We start from the raw sequence: 22,001 nt of genomic DNA on the forward strand, positions 1-22,001 counted from the left end.
TGTCGGAAAACAATTTAAAACGTTACCACCCACTCGTTTATTATAGTGGTTTCTGCTGTCTGCCTTTAGGTCTGCTGCACTCCCTTTTGCTCCCTGGCTACTGTTTCCTCTTGCCCTACCACATTGGCATGCTCTCTCTTGCCCCTCATTGATTTGCTTTCTTTCTATTTTGCCCATTTCTGGTTCGCTGTCCTTTTCCCTTGCTCCTCGCTGGCTCACTCTCCTTTTCCTTCGCCGGCTCGCTCTCCTTCTCTCTTGCTCTTCGCCGGCTCGCTCTCCTTCTCTCTTGCCCTTTGCCGGCTCGCTCTCGTCTCTTGCCCTTTGCCGGCTCGCTCTCGTCTCTTGCCCTTTGCCGGCTCGCTCTCGTCTCTTGCCCTTTGCCGGCTCGCTCTCGTCTCTTGCCCTTTGCCGGCTCGCTCTCGTCTCTTGCCCTTTGCCGGCTCGCTCTCGTCTCTTGCCCTTTGCCGGCTCGCTCTCGTCTCTTGATCATCGCCGGCTCGCTCTCGTCTCTTGACCATCGCCGGCTCGCTCTGGTCTCTTGACCATCGCCGGCTCGCTCTGGTCTCTTCACCATCGCCGGCTCGCTCTGGTCTCTTGACCATCGCCGGCTCGCTCTGGTCTCTTGACCATCGCCGGCTCGCTCTGGTCTCTTGACCATCGCCGGCTCGCTCTGGTCTCTTGACCATCGCCGGCTCGCTCTGGTCTCTTGGCCATCGCCGGCTCGCTCTGGTCTCTTGGCCATCGCCGGCTCGCTCTGGTCTCTTGGCCATCGCCGGCTCGCTCTGGTCTCTTGGCCATCGCCGGCTCGCTCTGGTCTCTTGGCCATCGCCGGCTCGCTCTGGTCTCTTGGCCATCGCCGGCTCGCTCTGGTCTCTTGGCCATCGCCGGCTCGCTCTGGTCTCTTGGCCATCGCCGGCTCGCTCTGGTCTCTTGGCCATCGCCGGCTCGCTCTGGTCTCTTGGCCATCGCCGGCTCGCTCTGGTCTCTTGGCCATCGCCGGCTCGCTCTGGTCTCTTGGCCATCGCCGGCTCGCTCTGGTCTCTTGGCCATCGCCGGCTCGCTCTGGTCTCTTGGCCATCGCCGGCTCGCTCTGGTCTCTTGGCCATCGCCGGCTCGCTCTGGTCTCTTGGCCATCGCCGGCTCGCTCTGGTCTCTTGGCCATCGCCGGCTCGCTCTGGTCTCTTGGCCATCGCCGGCTCGCTCCGGCTCGCTCTGGTCTCTTGACCATCGCCGGCTCGCTCTGGTCTCTTGACCATCGCCGGCTCGCTCTGGTCTCTTGACCATCGCCGGCTCGCTCTGGTCTCTTGGCCATCGCCGGCTCGCTCTGGTCTCTTGACCATCGCCGGCTCGCTCTGGTCTCTTGACCATCGCCGACTCGCTCTGGTCTCTTGACCATCGCCGGCTCGCTCTTCTTTTCTCTTGCTCTTCACTGGCTCGCTGTCCTCTCTTGCCCCTTGCTTGTTCTCACTCTCTCTTGCTCCCTGCTGGCTCTCTCGCTCTTTCTCATTTGCTTTTCCATTTTTTCTTGCCCTTTTCTTCTGCCTTGCTCCCTCTTCCGATCTCACCTGCTCTCTCTATCTCTTGTCCTCTCGGCTGCACACCCACTTTCATGCTTTCTCTCTTGCTCCCCTTTTTTCCTCAATTTTTAGCCCTAGCTCTCTCTCAAACATGCACTATATGGCCCCCATAGACAATGGATAGCTGTCATTCAGTGAGCTCTCCCGAGTCCCCCATATAAAAGAACGCTCTTCTGGTGGCAGCTTGCCTTCCCGATAACAAAAGGGTCACTCCTTGGAAATCTGAGATGTTCTATGATTCTCTTCCCTTCATCTATTTTGGGAAACCCACATGTTGGCCAATCCCGTAAGTTTCATGGGTCCTTACATCTTTCTGCTTACTCTCTACCTTACTCCAATTTTCTTTCTCTACAAGATCTGATGGATCTGGATTCTCACATAAATGTAAAATAATCTGGAACCACACGCAACTAAAAGCAGAAAACTGAGCGCAGATAATCAATTCTGAGGCTCTACAGTACAGAGTAATACAAAGTGATCACTTCATATTCTATGTTTCTGTGCCGCCCCCGTGCCAGCAGCCGGCGCTGCTCGGGTCCGAGCCTCCTGGGCTGGTGGCTCGAGGGTCTCGCGGACACACCGAATAAATGGGGGGATGTAGATGTACAGGCTTGGCCGTAATAAGTTTGTGACGCCACCCACGGTGTGTGGTGAGGTGGGACACCACCGCTGCTGTTATGGGGCACCCGGGGGAGATGTTGTTAACCCCTCCGTGGGCAGGGATGGTGGCCCCGGGACCCAGTGGCTCGGTGCAGGGGATGGCGACCACAGAGGGTGCTGGTGTACTCACTGTTAGTAAAACACACAAGTCTCTGGTAAACCAAGGTGATGGTGGCCGACGCCGCTGCTGGTTGCGTTCGGGTCCCCCACCCGGCTGATGGTCTCTATCCTTTTCCTGCACAGCTTTGTGTAAGGTGGACTTTCCTGGTGTGACACTCAGGAGTCTGTTCCCGGCTGGATGTGGCCTAAGGAGCCGTGCCCGCAGACGCTGGCCCGTGGGATCTATGGGCCCTGGCGGTGACCTCCAATTCCTATTGGTGGGCTGTTGTCTTCTATGAGGGACTTTGGGTGGAACAGGACCTCTAGGCCTGGCCTCAATCGGTTAATTAACCAGTTCCACTTGTTTCTAGTCCTGGCTTCAGGGTCCGAGTACCCCCTTGTGCTACGGTTTCCGGGTCGGTTCCCCATGTCGGTACCGGCGGGCTACAACTCTGTCCCGGTCCACCTCGGTTCTGCCGAGCCGTCTTCTCGTCTCCTACTGACGGAGACCACCGTCTGCCACCTAGCCAGTGGCACCAGGGCTCCTAAACTGGTACCGTTCGACTTGAACTTCACTGCTGGAGCTACCCTTAGCTTCAACCCACACTCCTCTCCAAACTGAACTTCAGCCTGATCTAGACTGATGTCTGCTTTCCCGCCCCAGGCTGTCTAGACCCCTCGGTGGGCGTGTCCCAACCGCCTGGTCACGCCCACTGGTGTGCCTATCTTTCCCTAAGGGGGGGGGGGAACTAGGGTTTCTGGTTGGCTGTATGTTTCCTAGTGAGGAAACGGTGTTATGCAGGGGCCTAACTGTGACTACCTGGTTTTGCCAGGGCGTCACATTTCCATTTTATTTGGTCCCTTTTAGGACTAATATAACGTAGGCACTATAGCACTGAGGGGAGCATGAGATATTCACGGCGTGCACCCCCACATATGTACAATCAATGCACGCAACGACATGTGCAAACTCTATCCCCTTCCAAATCTGTGCAAAAGGGCATGGACTCCTAATCGGCCCCTTGTCCTGATTTCTGCTTTTTAAGCCCTAGTCTTTGTCAACGTAGAACCCCTTTTGGTTTTCACCAAATTGGATTCTGATTATGGTCTTTTTGGGCTGTGTGCGCCCCCACACGTATACAATCAATGCACGCAAACAAAATGTGCAACCTCCCTCCCCATCACAATCAATGCAAAAGGGCAAGGACTCCTAATCGGCCCCTTGTCCTGATTTCTGCTTTTGAAGCCCCAGTCTTTGGCAATGTTGATCCCCTTTTGCTTTTTTCAAAATTGGATTCTGATTATCGTCTTTTTGGGCTGTGTGAAGCAGTTCTTTGTTCAGGGTATATACTGCGTCTCGTGGTCACGCCGTGATTGTATATACTGTCTCAGCCGTTCTGTGTTTGTCTATGGGATAGGTGATGTTTTGTATGTTGTTTTTAGGCCCTTGTTTGCTTGCATATCTATGGCGGTCTGTTCACAGCTGACGGTGACATGTAGTGTTGACGTATTTCAGCTATCGGTCTATTATACAGCATGTACGAAAACAAACAGCTGGATTTCCTTTTAAAAAAATGAATACCCACCTACACTCTCTGTAAAATTTTGGACCCTTGCCCCATAGGATCTGATTGTTAAAACTAGTGCCATATGGATTAAAAATGTGGATTATATAACAGTCTACTGGTCAAAGTTTGGACACCCTTGGTCATGCAATGCTTTTATGAAAATGTGCACATTGTAGATTCAGAAAACCTTGAAGGAACACAAGAAGTAAAGAAATAAACCAGAATATGTGTTTAAGAGGTTGGCCACTGCTTTAAAATTGATGGCCTATCCTTAGGATAGGTCGTCAATGTCTGATCAACCGGGGTCCAACATCCAGCACTCCTGCCGATCAGCTGTCAGTGCCAGTGACCGGAAATGCCCTGTTCCAGAGCTGACCCTTCAACTGATATTGGCCGGAGACCACACATCCACCCTCTATTGATGTGAATAGCCGGCGGATGTGTGACGCCCTGGGCAAGCCAGGGGTCACAGGTCACAACACCACACACACCCCACATTCACTGCAGGAACACCAAGGTCAGAACACAAATCCTTGTTGCCTTCCTCCAGGGGCTGATGTCCACACCAGGGGGTGGGCCAGGCGGTTGGCTCCGCCCACCGAGGAGTTCAAAGCCCTGGAGGCGGGAAAACCAGGCAGATCAGTTAGGGAGGTGAAGGAGTAAACAGGGAAGTAGAAGGAGGGAAAGTAGAGAAAGAGAAAAGTGACAGCAAGAAGCCAGAAGTTAGTTCTGGTGTGTGCCCCGGACTGAGACAGCAAGGTTGGCAGACGGAGGTGACCGTCTGCAGGAGAGATTGCTCGGAGGTTGCCGAAAGGACCGTGGACGGGTGGTGACCCGGCGGTACCGGAGTGGTATACAAAGAACAGTCAGCACCAGGACAGGGGCCTTTCTGATCCCGGCAAGGCTAGGAGTCGCCATAATTTGCCAAATCCGTCAGTGAAGGGGACGACTGTCTCCCAACAACCAAGTCCCGATTGAAGGCAACAGTCCGACCGTTAAGGGGAGACACCGCCACCGCCAAGGCACCAGTTTCCCAGGGCCAGCGCCTGCGGGCAAGAGTGGGGCTCCTCCGGCCCATATCCAGGCTAGGGAGCGGGTTACCGGTGGGAATCCATCGCTACCAACAGACTACACATAGGTGCAGGGAAGAGACCGTCACCGTCAACTGCAGGGAACATTAGCACCGTAACCATCCGAGGGACCCGTCCAACCAGCTGTTTGTTTACCGAGAACTGTGTCGTGTTTACTGGCTGAGTGAGTACCTCCGTGCCGTGCGGCACCGCGCTGCCCCTGCACCTCCACAGGCCCCATAACCCGCCTGTCCACCCTCCCAACCCCATCACTGGGCCCCGGGACCACCAATCCCCTACCCATGGAGGGGCAAATCCAACAACTGGCTGCTCCATACCACCACTCCCGGGATCCCCAGCCAGAGCAGCGGTGGGGTCCACCTAATCACAACAACCGTGGGTGGCGTCACGGACAATAAACAATCCCCACAACCAAACCCCTTTCACTCACGGGCGAGGAGCGCCGCTAGAGTCCCCGGGATCCGGCCCATCGCTCGAGCCACCGAGCAGCAGCAGGCCGCGGCAGCAGCGGCAGCCGGACCCGAGCAGTGGGAGAGCGCGGCGTCCCCTTCTCCGCCCGCGACAGATGTTCAGTATCCGACTTTGGGTGCTATCCGAAGACTGGGCATCTACAGAACTGAGCATTTCTGGCCGATGCCTGCACCGAGAACAGCTGATGGGTGGAGTGTTGGACCCCAGCTGGTCAGGCATTGATGACATATCCTAAGGGTAGGCCATCAATGTTAAAGTAGTGGCCAATTAGATTCCTCAAAACCCCTTTTCCCCGTTTTACTCTGACAGCTTTACACCCCTTGGGATACTATTAAGCAAATTCATGAGGTTGTCATCTGGAATGGCTCATCGGGTCGCCTTGTTACAAGATCATGTTGTGGAATCACCGGCCTTCAGAAAGTGTTGTTACATAGCTCCATACTGTGCTGAGCCATGGTCCTCAACTGTCCTAAGCCAGAATATGGCACAAAACACTCATGTAAGCAAAAACAAAATGACGGTCTATCGTTACTGTAAAACATGGTCAATCAATTCCAGTAAAATGCTAGAAACTTGAAGGTATCCTCAATTGCAGTCTTCAAAACCATCCACCGCTTTGATGAAACTCCCTCTCGTGACGAACACCCCACTAAAGAAAGCTCAAAAATTATTGTGAGGAACACCCCAGTAAAAAAATGTCAAAAATGATCTCTGCTGCACAGGATAAGTTCATCAGCTTCAGGTAACGGCCCTCATAACTGATGCACGGTCATCGAGTAGCAGACGCATCTCAACATCAGCTGTGAAGAGGACACTGCGAGAAGCGGCATTTATGGTCAAATTGCTGCAAAGAAGCCAATACTGAGGACCACAAACAAGTAAAGACTTGTTTAGGAAAGACAAGGACTGGACATCCGATCAGTGGAAATCTGTATTTTGGTTTGAGGAGTCAAAATTAGAGATTTTTGGTAGCAACCACCATGTCTTTGTGAGATGCAGAAATGGTGAGCGGTTTCTACATGTTTGGTGCCCAACATAAAGCCTGGAGGGGGACGTGTGATTGTCTGGGCGCTTTACTGGTGACACTTGATTTATTTCAAATTCATGGGCTACCACTCTGCAACAAACTCTGGTTTGTACTTAGTGGGACCATCATTTGTGTTGCGTAAGGAGGGTGACCCAAAACACCTTAAGGTGATGTAAGGTCTATTAGACCAAGAAGGAGTAGTATGGAGGCTGTGTCAGGTGTCATGGCCTCCACAGTCACCGGACCTCAGTCCAGCAGAGATGGCTTGGGGTTAGTTAGATGCAGAGTGAAGGAGAAGAACCGCGGGGAACTCCTTCACGACTGTTGGAAGCCATTCTAGGTGTTGACCTTAAGAAGCTACTGACAGACAAGGGGCGTCCAGCTGTCATCAGAGAGAAAGGAGGGAACCATGAAATGAATCTAGGTGTCAATATATATTTGGGTTTGTGACAAGAAGAAGGAAAACCATTGCTGATAGTCTATTTCGCTCCTCCGCTTAGATACGATCATTTTAATGTACAGGCCCAAAGCCTGAGGCTGTAGTACCGAGAGACTCTGCTGACATGTCCTCCTGTTTGTGTTGTCATGGAGACCTTGTTGATCCACATACATCTGCACAGATAATCCAGGCTAGGTGGGACGTAGATACTGAACTTGAGAACTTGATTATATAGATCCGCACGAGGTCTCCATGGCAACGCTGCGACAGACAGAAAACAGGAGACGTCGTCCTCTTAGGCCACAAAATTGGTGGTGTAACTATGGTGATATATATATATATATATATATATATATATATATATATATATATATATATATATATATATATATATATATATATATATATATATATATATATATATATATATATATATATATATATATATATATATATATATGTGTCGCGCAGGGCTAGATAAAGTTGGCCTAATGCGCGATATGGGCCCGTAACATCCACACATCACAATGTGGAAGGATGTGAAAAGCGCGCCGGGGGTCAATTATTTTACATCCAATCCACACCCCTAAACCCATCCACAGATAAAATGGCCCCTAGTGACACCCTTTAGTGTTCACACACAGTTTAATCCCCCATTTATGGTCCCCTCACAGTATGACGACCCCCACAATGCCCCTCCACAAAGTATGATGACCAGAAGTGTGAAGGGGTAGGAGTTGCACCCGGACCCCGGACCCTAGCTGAACCTAAAAGGTCCTTTTCCCCAATATGAGATCAACTATTTAAAGGGGCTGTTGGGACAATATTTTTTACATAAATGTATGTAAATATGACTAAAAACAATTTATGCAATTGGGTTTCATTAAATATTTTGTACCATTTGCCTACTATTGCTAGCTGCAGAATGAGTCAACTGAGAATCTGACAGCGAGCTCCTTCTGATGGGAGAGGATATAAGTTTATTATCGTAGTATGCATCCGATGGTCTGAGGGGGAAGTTTGTAACTCTTTTATCGGTCTTTTTCTGAGCTCCTCTCAACTGATTTATGACTACAGACCACATCAAAGTTGCTTGGGAAGGAGGCAAAGGCCTGTTAAAACCAAACTGGACACAATTTTTAATAAAAGCAAATTGCAAAAATTATTTTCAAGACCAATTACATGCATTTAAGTAACTAAAATTAAAATTGTACCCCAAAGTGGGCAGCCCCCTTTAAGGATCCATGACACTTGGGGACCCTGTTGACATTTTGCATTGAGGCCCTCAAGTTTCAAGTTACATCACTGCGAAAAGTTGCACCTAATGCATGATGGTTCCCCTATAGTCACGCTGCGTATAGGGGAGTAACAAGCAAATGGCGAAAGTGAGGGGAAACCCTGACCAAACCTACCACTGGCCCCTGGGGTCCCTCACCACCCTAAATAGGTTCCGCACCTATGCTTCAAGCAGGATCCCTGACCCTAGGTATCCCTAGTGCTGGACCCTAAATTGAGCTCTGAGGGATGAGTGGGGATTAGCTGCTGCTGTCGCTGTCCTCCGGGGCAGATGGTAGTAGCAGCTAAGGTGTCTCTGCTCCCCACAGGTAGAGCGGGCCCCAGGGAGGATGTTGAGGGGAGTAGTGATGGCGGGTGCGGGGCATCAGGAATGACAGGCGGACACAGTCTCTGCGGTTCCAGGTGTTTTTACTCACAGTTGCCCGGGTGCTGTGATGGGCCCTGTCGAGCCCGGATCCTTTTCGAGGTCAGAATCGGTACAGTGAATGGTGGGCCCTTCCTCCTTGTGCTTGAAGTTGGATCACCGTGGCCTGAAGCTCTTTGGGCCCCAGATCTTGAAAAGTGTCTTACTTCCTGCCCATATGCAGGTGCCACCGGTCCGTTGTGGGGCCTGCCTTGGAATACGACCCCGGATACTATTTGGCACTGTGCTCCGGAACTGTGGGGGCCAGAGGGACATGCAATCCCCTTAGCCTGCGGATTTTGGTGGACAACTTGAAGTATAATCCACCCTAGGTTTCTGCACCCTGCACAGCGCCGGTCCCGAGGGAGCAAAGAAGCTCTTCCCTCAGCGACCGTATTGACTCCTGCGTCCCACCAGAGCCACTGGTAAAACCCGACTGCTCCCTTCCTCTCCTGATGGAGAACTCTCTAACTGTAGTGTTGCTCCTAACTCCCCCTGGTGGCAGCTCCTCCCGTCCCAGGTCCCGCCATTAGGGGATTGGGCATCCCAGGTGTGGTGGTATCCTAAAGACCCAACCTCGCTGGCGACCCCTTTTGATCCAAACCTATCTCGGTCCACAGTAAAGGAGGGCAACCAAGTTGTGTGTATGAGTTGTGTAAGTGGAACCGGTACCGACTTCCTTTGGACCCGGGTTGACCACTGCACCTTAAGTCAGGTGCAGTACCCTGTGGCGACTGAAGCCTCAGGGGCGCCACACTGACAGCAGAACAATAGAAAGTCAGGAAGCATTTTGTGCAGCCAAACGCTGTGACCTTCTATTGCCGGACACCACAGCACTTTCTGTCACCCAATTTCATGATCCCCTGAATGCTCTATTGGACACTCAACGGCATCGTTTGCAAGAAAACCCCTGGAAGGGGCTATAGTGGATTATCAGATATTCTGGATTATTGGATGCCGGACTAAAGGAATGTCCGTTTTTGTGTAATTACCGATTTAAATATTTATATGGAGGTGGGATTTCTGGATAAAAACCCTGCAGGACGTTTCGCCTTGAAGTGCAGACAAGTGTTGTGGTTTCCAGTCTCCTCAGTGCCCCCCCGAGCCCCCTCCTGACATTGCACTTGTGTATGTCTTCTGACCACGACTATGCACGCTAAAGTGTGTGAATACATCTGGACGTTTGCCAGTCAAGGGCGGGGGGCACCAAGAGAGCAGCAGACGGAGGGATCGGGCTAGAAAGTCTGGAGGGGGCTGGGCACATACCTGGGTATTTCAGCCTTATCTACAGCTGGCCTGCTGCATAGTTGCCATATTTTTGACTCTTGGAAGGAAATTGTTGCGTATAAGAACAGAGTGTGCATAGACTGTATGTGCACGGGTGTCGGAGATGTGTCTGTGCATGCATAGGGCGTAGCAGCAATTACGTATGGCTTCCATAAGGCATATTTACTATGAAGAGCCCTAAGGAACAAAATACTTAAAGAACCCTGTATGTCTCGGAATCATTCAAATATTAAATAAAGCTTCCCCTTTAAATTTAAAGGTTTTATTTTCATTTTTTCATCTTCCATCCTATATTGTAGGCGCTTGTCCCCTGATAAAAATGATACCATTCATTTAGCATTCGGTTGTTCCAGTCATGAGAAATCCAGCACAGAAGTAATATGCAAATCAGTCCACTAGGGGCGTGTCAGTGCACTGGACACGCCCCTAGTGCTCATCCAGGCTGATTTGCTTATGACTTTCCCACTAGTTTTCTCATGACTAGCTCATCGGATCTCTACAAAAAAGGTATCATTTTTCTCGGAAGACAAGCTTCTATTCAGCCATTTCACTTCTTCCATATTTAAAAACATGCTGGCGGTTCCCTTTAAGTATTCGCAACAGTCATTCCATAGTTATGATTCCTGCTTTCCACAGACATTAACTGTAATATCATTACCATCCTTCTTCCTCTTTGTGTCAGTGTTTTCTATAGTTCTTTCATTCTCCTAATGATCCAGAAAGCTCAGGATGAACATTAACATATCTAAATAAGATGGAGTTTAATATTGAGAATGTGAGAGATTGAAATTTGGATTATGTCTGATAGATGGGGTCATCTATATCGATTTGGTCCAGTCGCATGCCAATGTGAATAGAAACGAGCCCACGCATGTGCATCTGTCTTGTCTATTCAGTTCTATGGGCATGCTCAGAACTCCCATGTAAGGGAATGGAGAGCAGACACCAGTGTTGGTCCCAGAGGTAGAGCCAGTGTTGGTCCCTGAGGGTAGGACCAGTGTTGCTCCCAGAGGGTAGGACCAGTGTTGCTCCCAGAGGGTAGGACCAGTGTTGCTCCCAGAGGGTAGGACCGGTGTTGCTCCCAGAGGGTAGGACCGGTGTTGCTCCCAGAGGGTAGGACCGGTGTTGCTCCCAGAGGGTGGGACCGGTGTTGCTCCCAGAGGGTGGGACCGGTGTTGCTCCCAGAGGGTGGGACCGGTGTTGCTCCCAGAGGGTGGGACCGGTGTTGCTCCCAGAGGGTGGGACCGGTGTTGCTCCCAGAGGGTGGGACCAGTGTTGAAGCCCAGAGGGTGGGACCAGTGTTGAAGCCCAGAGGGTGGGACCAGTGTTGAAGCCCAGAGGGTGGGACCAGTGTTGAAGCCCAGAGGGTGGGACCAGTGTTGAAGCCCAGGGGGAGGGTAGGACCAGTGTTGAAGCCCAGAGGGAGGGTAGGACCAGTGTTGAAGCCCAGAAGGTAGGACCAGTGTTGAAGCCCAGAGGGTAGGACCAGTGTTGAAGCCGAGAAGGTAGGACCAGTGTTGAAGCCCAGAGAGAGGGTAGGACCAGTGTTGAAGCCCAGAGGTTAGGACCAGTGTTGAAGTCCAGAGGTTAGGACCAGTGTTGAAGCCCAGAGGTTAGGACCAGTGTTGAAGCCCAGAGGTTAGGACCAGTGTTGAAGCCCAGAGGTTAGGACCAGTGTTGAAGCCCAGAGGGTAGGACCAGTGGGTTGGCCCCTGAGGCAGGACCAGTATTTGTCAAACCTATATCTTCTCCCAATGTCTGAGATCTGAGCACCCCCTTTAAAGGTGGCTTGGAAGTCCATTTATTATTCCCTACACTCTTGAGTGGTTAGAGGGGGACCCTCAATACAGGTGATGAATCCCTCTTCCTGGAGGACCCAACACTTCCTTGCATTTTATAGTTCAGTGAGAACGGTGTAATACCTTATTTCGCCTGCGGAGGTGCTGCAGAGAAATGAAACCCTTCCTGCCCGTCTAGTCCACAGATTGCTGCAAATGAAATTACTGAGAATTTAGGTCTAAAACGGACAACCCCGTAGTGGAAAGTCTAGGTCCTCCTCGCCCCGTGTTTATTTTGGTCCTAAAAGTTTTACAATGTTTTTCCTTCAGTGTATAAATCAATGTAATTAAGTTTTCCGTCAGCCGAGAAGGAGTCTTCGTTGTTGTATTTTTTTTTATTATTATTTTTAGAACTGCCCAGACTACAAGATGAGCAAACATGGGCTGTGCCACCGAATCCCAAAAAGGGCTAGTGTTGGCACGACAGAGGGCATTGAGCAAGAGAGACAGGGATTAAACTGCACATTCCAGCTGTACCCCCCTCCAGTTGGGCAGCAGCTGGTATTCTGCGGGAGGAGGAGGGTGGGTGATGCTGACTTTAGTCATAGTCCTGGTCGATGCCACCATTTCTGAGTGCTGGGCAGCCATGGGAGGTGAATGGAGTGGGGGAGTGTGAGGATTTATCTCCTGCATACCTGGGATTCCTCTCCTCCCCTCCTGACAGACGGCCATCCCCGATGCACATTCTGCTCACTCATCCTTTTTCCAATTCTCGTCAGCTATCTCCCCCACATGCTCCCCGTTCAGTGTCCTGTGCAAAAATTTGTGCACCCTTTCTGCAATTTAATTAATGCTCGTAACGGAAAATAATTAAAAATCAAGAAAAAATGCACAACTTTTGCACGTGTAAATATGTGGTAGAGCGGAGTTTACATCTGTCGACTCAATCTGAGTTAACCGAGAATCTGTCAGCGAGCTCATCAGACTTTATATCTGTTATCTGTCTTTTTCTCAGCTGATTAATGACCACAAACCACATCTGAATTGGATTGACAGGCGCATTCGCAAAGGGATATGCTCCGGTGCTCTGCATGTGCAAGTTTGTAGTGAAAAGGGGAAGGGAGGGGAATGGATCGACTGATTTTTAATATGAACGCCCCTATTTTATGCAGAGCAGTTTGAACATGGATTAGAAGCTGGTAGACTCCCTTTAAATAAATGTGTCCTGATGTGATACAGAATTGCTGATAAACCGAATATTAACTGATTGTGTACAGTGAAGGTGCAAAACACTACATCTCAAAATGTTTTTGGAGTCTAATTGGCAGGTTGGCTGCTTTTGTATGTTGATATTTCTACTGCCTCGCGCCGTGCTGCCTCGCGCCGTGCTGCCTCGCGCCGTGCTGCCTCGCGTCGTGCTGCCTCGTGCCATGCTGCCTTGTATGTTATTTCTGCTGCCTCGTGCCGTGCTGCCTCGTGCCGTGCTGCCTCGTGCCGTGCTGCCTCGTGCCGTGCTGCCTCGTGCCGTGCTGCCTCGTGCCGTGCTGCCTCGTGCCGTGCTGCTTTGTATGTTGATATTTGTGCTGCCTCGCGCCGTGCTGCCTCGCGCCGTGCTGCCTCGTGCCGTGCTGCCTTGTATGTTATTTCTGCTGCCTCGTGCCGTGCTGCCTCGTGCCGTGCTGCCTCATGCCGTGCTGCCTCGTGCCGTGCTGCTTTGTATGTTGATATTTCTCCTGCCTCGTGCCGTGCTGCCTCGTGCCGTGCTGCCTCGTGCCGTGCTGCCTCGCGTCGTGCTGCCTCATGCCGTGCTGCCTTGTATGTTATTTCTGCTGCCTCGTGCCGTGCTGCCTCGCGCCGTGCTGCCTCGCGCCGTGCTGCCTCGCGTCGTGCTGCCTCGTGCCATGCTGCCTTGTATGTTATTTCTGCTGCCTCGTGCCGTGCTGCCTCGTGCCGTGCTGCCTCGTGCCGTGCTGCCTCGTGCCGTGCTGCCTCGTGCCGTGCTGCCTCGTGCCGTGCTGCTTTGTATGTTGATATTTCTGCTGCCTCGCGCCGTGCTGCCTCGCGCCGTGCTGCCTCGCGCCGTGCTGCCTCGTGCCGTGCTGCCTTGTATGTTATTTCTGCTGCCTCGTGCCGTGCTGCCTCGTGCCGTGCTGCCTCATGCCGTGCTGCCTCGTGCCGTGCTGCTTTGTATGTTGATATTTCTCCTGCCTCGTGCCGTGCTGCCTCGTGCCGTGCTGCCTCGTGCCGTGCTGCCTCGTGCCGTGCTGCCTCGCGTCGTGCTGCCTCATGCCGTGCTGCCTTGTATGTTATTTCTGCTGCCTCGTGCCGTGCTGCCTCGTGCCGTGCTGCCTCGCGTCGTGCTGCCTCATGCCGTGCTGCCTTGTATGTTATTTCTGCTGCCTCGTGCTGTGCTGCCTCGTATGTTGATATTTCTGCTGCCTTGTGTCGTGCTGCCTCGTGCCATGCTGCCTCGTGCCGTGCTGCCTCGTATGTTGATATTTCTGCTGCCTTGTGCCGTGCTGCCTCGTGCTATGCTGCTTTCTATGTTGATATTTCTGCTGCCTCGTGCCGTGCTGCCTCGTGCCGTGCTGCCTCGTGCCGTGCTGCCTCGTGCCGTGCTGCCTCGCGCCGTGCTGCCTCGCGCCGTGCTGCCTCGCGCCGTGCTGCCTCGCGCCGTGCTGCCTCGTGCCGTGCTGCCTTGCGCCGTGCTGCCTCGCGCCGTGCTGCCTCGTGCCGTGCTGCTTGGTATGTTGATATTTCTGCTGCCTCGTGCCGTGCTGCCTCGTGCCATGCTGCTTGGTATGTTGATATTTCTGCTGCTTCGTGCCGTGCTGCCTCGTGCCATGCTGCTTTTTATGTTGATATTTCTGCTGCCTCGGGCCGTGCTGCCTCGGGCCGTGCTGCCTCGTGCCGTGCTGCCTCGTGCCGTGCTGCCTCGTGCCGTGCTGCCTCGTGCCGTGCTGCCTCGTGCCATGCTGCTTTTTATGTTGATATTTCTGCTGCCTCGTGCCGTGCTGCCTCGTGCCGTGCTGCCTCGTGCCGTGCTGCTTGGTATGTTGATATTTCTGCTGCCTCGTGCCGTGCTGCTTGGTATGTTGATATTTCTGCTGCCTCGTGCCGTGCTGCCTCGTGCCGTGCTGCCTCGTGCCGTGCTGCCTCGTGCCGTGCTGCCTCGTGCCGTGCTGCTTGGTATGTTGATATTTCTGCTGCCTCGTGCCGTGCTGCTTGGTATGTTGATATTTCTGCTGCCTCGTGCCGTGCTGCCTCGTGCCGTGCTACCTCGTGCCCGTTTTGAGAGTTTAAGATGAATTTTATAATGGTCCATTAAAAATATTTAATGACTCTTCCTTTTCCTCTTTTCAGGGGATTCGTGCTTTCTGCCATCCCCCCCCCCCCCCCGTCCAACAGACCATTAAAATGGATCAAGAGGATGGGGTAAGTGTTCTTACATTTTTATTAGAATGGAGAGGCTTTAAGGTCACACCAAGTGAGACCCCATAATTTTATAGTAATAAATCCCCTCTTGTGTCCCACAATAACAATATTCCATGTGTAGTGCCTATCGTAATAATCACCTTTTGTCCAAGCAATCCCCCTCTGTGCCTCCATAATGTCATAGTGCGCCCTTTAAATGCCAAATTTACACTTGTGCCCCCTGCACAATATTAATGCCAGATACTCCCCTAACTCAGTTTCCGATTCGGATGGAGTCCTATGCACAGGACGGGTCACATGGATTTCGGAACTTGTGGCACCCTAAGTTGCTGCTTTGCTGCTCCACCATGGTGGCTCACCAATATCTACATCTCATGGATGCGGATACAGTTGAAAGCAATGGTTTTGTGGATCTGTGGCACCAGCCCAAAAATCCAGGCCATGTGTCTGGATGCTCACTGCTCATTACACCGTCCGTACCAGTGCGCCTAAAATACTACACTATAACCCCTGTATTACCTGGTGTCGTACCCATGACCTTCACCGATCAGGAATGGACTACAATGCTCAAACTGTCTGGACAGTTGGCACTGGAAAAAACAATTTGGGCATAGAGGACACGTGTTGGGTCTTTTGGAACCACATAGTGGAGGCCTCCAAGCCATACATGGTACCTGGATCACATATGTGTGGAACCACATAGTGGAGACCTCCAGGCCACACATGGTACCTGGCCACCAGTAGAAAGAATGTGGACATCCCTAGTTCTCTGACACTGAAGGCTCCATGTGATCCAGGTTCCATGTGTGGCCTACACATAGTACCTGGATCACATATGTGTTGGGTCTTTTGGAACCACATAGTGGAGACCTCCAGGCCACACATGGTACCTGGATCACATATGTGTGGAGTCTTTTTGGAACCTCATAGTGGAGACCTCCAGGCCACACATGGTACCTGGCCACCAGTAGAAAGAATGTGGACATCCCTAGTTCTCTGACACTGAAGGCTCCATGTGATCCAGGTTCCATGTGTGGCCTACACATAGTACCTGGATCACATATGTGTTGGGTCTTTTGGAACCACATAGTGGAGACCTCCAGGCCACACATGGTACCTGGATCACATATGTGTGGAGTCTTTTTGGAACCTCATAGTGGAGACCTCCAGGTCACACATGGTACCTGGATCTCATATGTGTGGAACCACATAGTTGAGACCTCCAGGCCACACATGGTACCTGGCCACCAGTAGAAAGAATGTGGACATCCCTAGTTCTCCGACACTGAAGGCTCCATGTGATCCAGGTACCATGTGTGGCCTACACATAGTACCTGGATCACATATGTGTTGGGTCTTTTGGAACCACATAGTGGAAGGCCTCCAAACCATACATGCTACCTCAATGACATATGTGTTGGGTCTTTTGGAACCACATAGTGGAGACCTCCAGGCCACATATGGTACCTGGATCACATATGTGTTGAGTCTTTTGGAACCACATTGTGGATGTCTCCAAACCATACATGGTACCTGCCCACCAGTGGAGAGAGTGTGGACATCCATAGTTTTGTGCCACTGAAGGGCCCATACCTGGGTATCACGTTGTGTTCTCCAGGAGGCATCGGCACTCATTAAAATTCCAGACTTTTGAGAGTTGTTATCATAAAAGGTTGACGCACTTCTGTTTCTCCTCGTTCTTCGGTTGGCAGACGCCCAGCGCGTCCTTGTATCTTGGTATAATGGGCGCACTTCTGAAGTCAGATAAGTTGTCCTCCAACTTTCCTGGCCGGTTCATCTGCTTCCTGCGTGCCGTCTGATAACATGACCGTCCTTTATATTAAGCATTTATGCAAATCATCCTTCTCCCAGTGTTATACCTCACTAGCGCCACCTATTGGAGATATCCACCATGTATGCCAATGTCCAACTCTTTATAGCCAAGTCAGACACTCTTCATCCTTCAGTCATCATCAAAGTTGAGCTGAACTTTGAGGTGGTCATAAGAGTCACCCTGTTACATATTCTTTTTTTTAATTGCGTACTACAAGGTTTATTATTAGTGTTGGCCATGATTTTTGGTGTTCTAGTCTTCAGCTTCTGGTTATCATTTCTTTTTCACTGCTTTGTAGGGTTTCAATTCCACGGGGGCCATGTCTATCATCGGGGCGGAGGACGAGGACTTTGAGAACGACATTGAACCAGTAAGTGTTGGGCGAGGATTTTGGAACAGTTTCCTTCATGAGGGTTACTTCATCCAGATCTTGTGACAACTTTCCACTTCTCATCATTTACTTCAATCCTTGCTGGTCTGGTAAATTCACCACATATTTCGGATGTAGTAGGGTCGGGGTTTCCCATTTTGGACTGTTTCGTCATATTGCTGGGTTATAATGTAGAAGGACCTCGTGGATGCCCTCCAGTCTGGAGAACGAAGACTCTGAGGTCCCTATAGCATGACACCTGCACAGCGAAAAACCTGACCTGCTGCTATACAGGGAACTGCAGAGAACAGGACCGCAGCTCGAGGGATCTTTGTTTGTCCCGACAGTTGGATCAACAAATCCATAAATGGTGACAGATCCTAGTGAAATGTACCATCACCGAATTTATTGGGGAACCACTAAATGACTTAGACTCCTGGCAATTTTTCGTTTTAACTTTCACCTATTACTTCTCTTCACCTCCCATCTTATTCTTCTCACAGTCTCTGCCCTTTCTCTCTTTTTTTATATTCCATACACCTATCTCTACCCTCCACCTCTCCATCTCTTGCACCTACCTACTCCCTTCGGGCCACCATCTTACACCTCCCTACTCCTTTTGTGCCACCATCTCTTGCACCTACTTCCTTCCTTCATGCCACCATCTTACTCCTACCCCATCCCTTCATGCCACCATGTCTTGCACCTACATTCGCTCCTCCATCTCTTGCACCTCTCTACTCCTTTCGTGCCACCATCTTTTGCATCTACCTCCTCCCTTCGCTCCACCAGCTCTTGCACCTACCTCGACCCTTCGTGCCACCATCTCTTGAACCTACCTCCTCCATTTGCACCACCATCTCTTACGCATATTTCCACCCTTTCATGACATCATCTTTTGCTCCTACCTCCTCCCTTTGGACCACTATCACTTGCACCTACCTCCACCCTTCGTGCCACCATCTTACTCCTTCCTCCACCTTTCATACCACCATCTCTTGCACCTACCTCCACCCTTCGTGCCACCATCTTACTCTTTCCTCCACCTTTCATACCACCATCTCTTGCACCTACCTCCACCCTTCGTGCCACCATCTTACTCTTTCCTCCACCTTTCATACCACCATCTCTTGCACCTATCTCCTCCCTTTGCGCCAATATCTCTTGCACCTACCTCCACTCTTCGCACCACCATCTCTTGCACCTACCTCCACTCTTCACACCACCATCTCTTGCACCTACCTCCACTCTTCACACCACCATCTTTTGAACATACCTCCACTCTTCATGCCATCATCACTTGCACCTACCTTCGCGCCACTATCCCTTGCACCTACCTTCGCGCCACTATCCCTTGCACCTACCTTCGAGCCACTATCCCTTGCACCTACCTTCGAGCCACTATCCCTTGCACCTACCTTCGAGCCACTATCCCTTGCACCTACCTTCGCGCCACTATCCCTTGCACCTACCTTTGCGCCACCATCACTTTCACCTACCTCCACTCTTCGCTTCACCGTCTTACTCTTATCTCCACCCTTCACCCCATCGTCTCTTACACCTTTCCTCCATCACCTTTTCCAGCCCCTTCCTCACCCCTGGACTCTTCATAGTCTTTGTTCTTCCATTAACATGTTCCACGCTTTCTCCCCAGAATGTGGATGACCAGCAGAGTTATTTCCAGAGTATTGAGCTGGTGAAGGATCATCCGGCTTATATTATGGTGTTCCTGCACCACGTCGTTCTTCAGTTTGATCCCAGTCCACTGGTAAGAAGTAGACACTTGACCAAGTCTCCAAAACCTTGTCTCCTCGCTCCATCATCAACTGCGTTCTCCAACATTTTTAATATTGGACTATGATTTTATGTGATGATTGTAGCCGCGCGGTGGGAGGGACGTCTTCTGTGCTGGAGGGTGATGATAATGGTTGTGCTTTTTGTTCTTTCTTTCCTCCATGCTGCGCTCAGATGCTCGGCTCGGTTATTCCAGGTGTGTCCGATCCCTATTATTGTGCTTTATGCTCAGGATTTAGCCTGCTGTTATTCCCCACAGTAGCTTTCAAAGCAGAGTCCATGTGACCTCCATAGACTTCTATGGGGGACTATAGCACCCTCTGTGGCTCCAGTCCATGGTGACACATACAGTTTAAGGCAAGTCCTACTTTTTGTATGTGACCTCCATAGACGTCTATGGGTACTAACTGTAGCACCCTCTGCGGCTCCAATACACGGTGACACACACACTTTTATTTGCACAATTTCAAGCGAGTCCTACTTTTTGTATGTGACCTCCATAGACGTCTATGGGGATTGTGTAGCACCCTCTGTGGCTTCAGTCCATAGTGACATGTACAGTTTCAGGCAAGTCCTACTTTTTTATGTGACTTCCATAAACTTCTATAGGGGACTAACTGTAACACTCTTTGCGGCTCCAGTCCATGGTGACATGCACACTTTAATTTGTACAGTTTCAGACAAGTCCTACTTATTGTATGTGACCTCCATAGACTTCTATGGGGACTAACTATAGCACCCACTGTGGCTCCAGTCCATGGTGACATGTACAATTTAAGGCAAGTCCTACTTTTTGTATGTGACCTCCATATACGTCTATGGGGATTGTGTAGCACTCTCTGTGGCTTCAGTCCATGGTGACACGCACACTTTTATTTGTACAGTTTCAGGCGAGTCCTACTTATTGTATGTGACCTCCATAGACTTCTATGGGGACTAACTATAGCACCCACTGTGGCTCCAGTCCATGGTGACATGTACAATTTAAGGCAAGTCCTACTTTTTGTATGTGACCTCCATATACTTCTATGGGGACTAACTGTAGCACCCTCTGTGGCTTCAGTCCATGCTGACACGTACAGTTTCAGGCAAGTCCTACTTTTTGTATGTGACCTCCATAGACTTCTATGGGGACTAACTGTAGCACCCTCTGTGGCTTCAGTCCATGCTGACACGTACAGTTTCAGGCAAGTCCTACTTTTTGAATGGGACCTCCATAGACTTCTATCTGGACTAACTGTAACACCCTCTGTGGCTCCAGTCCATGGTGACACCAACAGTTTAAGGCAAGTCTTATATTTTGTATGTGACCTCCATAGACTTCTATGGGGGCTAAGTGTAACACCCTCTGCAGCTCCAGTACATGGTGACATGCACACTTTAATTTGTACAGGTTCAGGCAAGTCCTACGTTTTGTATGTGACCTCCATAGACTTCTATGGGGACTAACTATAGCACCCCCTGTGGCTTCAGTCCATGGTGACACGTACAGTTTCAGGTAAGCCCCCATTCTGCTTGGGCTTGCCCCCCAAATTACCGGAAATTCTCTTTTAATGCTAATGTGCATAAACCACATCCTTTTTTTTTTTTTTAAGGTCTGGTTATTTGATACCTAATCCGGACTCCCGAAAAAAAGGGGAAACCTCCTGAAAGGGGCTGCAAACGCTGCCCAAAATTAATAGGTCCGGAAGCTTTCCTGTCTGTGACATTGGGGCACCGACATTCGCGTGTGCACTCATCAATGGAGCAGGCTCAGGAGCTGAGCCCGCACCATACAACATAGGTGTCGGCTGTGTTATACAGCTGACATTCACTGCGATCAGATATAACCCTTTACATGCCTCTTCCAATCATGACCCCAGCATTTAAAGGGGAATTCTCAATTTCATTTTTTTCCCCAAAAATCAGTAGAACTCATGAAAATTAGAAACTTTTTAGCCGATAAATCCTTTCAATCAGTAAACTCTGCATGTAGTCGCAAAATTGGGACTGATTGGAGATGACAGTTGGTGCTCATAACATTCTATGGACAGGGGAGGAGATATAACGATGCAATCTTTTTTTTGACAATATTTAAATATTAAATATTATATATATTTTTTTGACAATATTTAATATTGAGGCACTTTTTTTAATAAGGTGCAATACCAGCTCCAACCACTGACAAAAGTGGCGCTGTTTCTTAGAAATAAGTATGTAATGGCATCAGCTCTCATTGATACAGTGGAAAGGGTTTGCTGTAATACCTGACCTCTCCAGCAGGTGGCAGCACATTCTTGCTTCATGGGTGAATTGTGGGTTATATTCGGTTTATTGCTTTGTAACCTGTTTTGTTTTGTTTTCTATGCAGCTCTGCTTTTTGCACGTGGAGATTTTAAGGAACCTTTCAGCCAAAGAGGGAAAGAAATCCTTTACTGATTTCTACAACACATTCCTGATGAAGGGCGCAGTGAGTATCTGGAGGGGCTTTTTTTTTTTTTATTATAAATTTCCTGATACAGAGCTCCCAATCCTCTGCGTACATGTGATATTATACAATTCCAGCTTTTTGTAGCTGCCACTAGGGGGAGCTCACTGCTGACTTATCAACAATATGTAGTAAGCTCCCTCTAGTGGTGGCTACAGGCAACAGCAGCAAAAAAATTGGAGTGCAGAAAATTTTGCCCCCTGTGAAGTGAACGTAGCCAACAAGTAGGCAGTAAGTGACTGACTGGAGTTACCTATGCAGTGCGCAGCAGTGTAAGTGAGTTTGTTATTGGCTGCTGGGCTCTGCATATGCAATGACCCAAATTGGGAAGCTCGGTATAATGAAGAGTGCTTTGTCATCATGGTTGCTGCCTATGCAGAGCACAACAGTGAAGGAGGGTTTGTC

General features: G+C 50.3%; 1 protein-coding gene across 1 annotated transcript in view; it reads left to right on the forward strand.

Annotated features, from left to right (window-relative positions):
• The window catches only part of ARHGEF1 (Rho guanine nucleotide exchange factor 1), an 80,884-nt gene that overhangs the window by 14,396 nt on the left and 44,487 nt on the right, over window positions 1-22,001 (forward strand). The window contains 4 exon segments of the mRNA XM_075328392.1: window positions 15,060-15,131; window positions 17,264-17,335; window positions 18,990-19,103; window positions 21,480-21,578. Coding sequence (XP_075184507.1) covers window positions 15,114-15,131; window positions 17,264-17,335; window positions 18,990-19,103; window positions 21,480-21,578 — 303 coding nt within the window. The 5' untranslated portion in view covers window positions 15,060-15,113.

This window comes from Anomaloglossus baeobatrachus, chromosome 11 (genome assembly GCF_048569485.1).
Source record: "Anomaloglossus baeobatrachus isolate aAnoBae1 chromosome 11, aAnoBae1.hap1, whole genome shotgun sequence".
NCBI classification, from domain to species: domain Eukaryota; kingdom Metazoa; phylum Chordata; class Amphibia; order Anura; family Aromobatidae; genus Anomaloglossus; species Anomaloglossus baeobatrachus.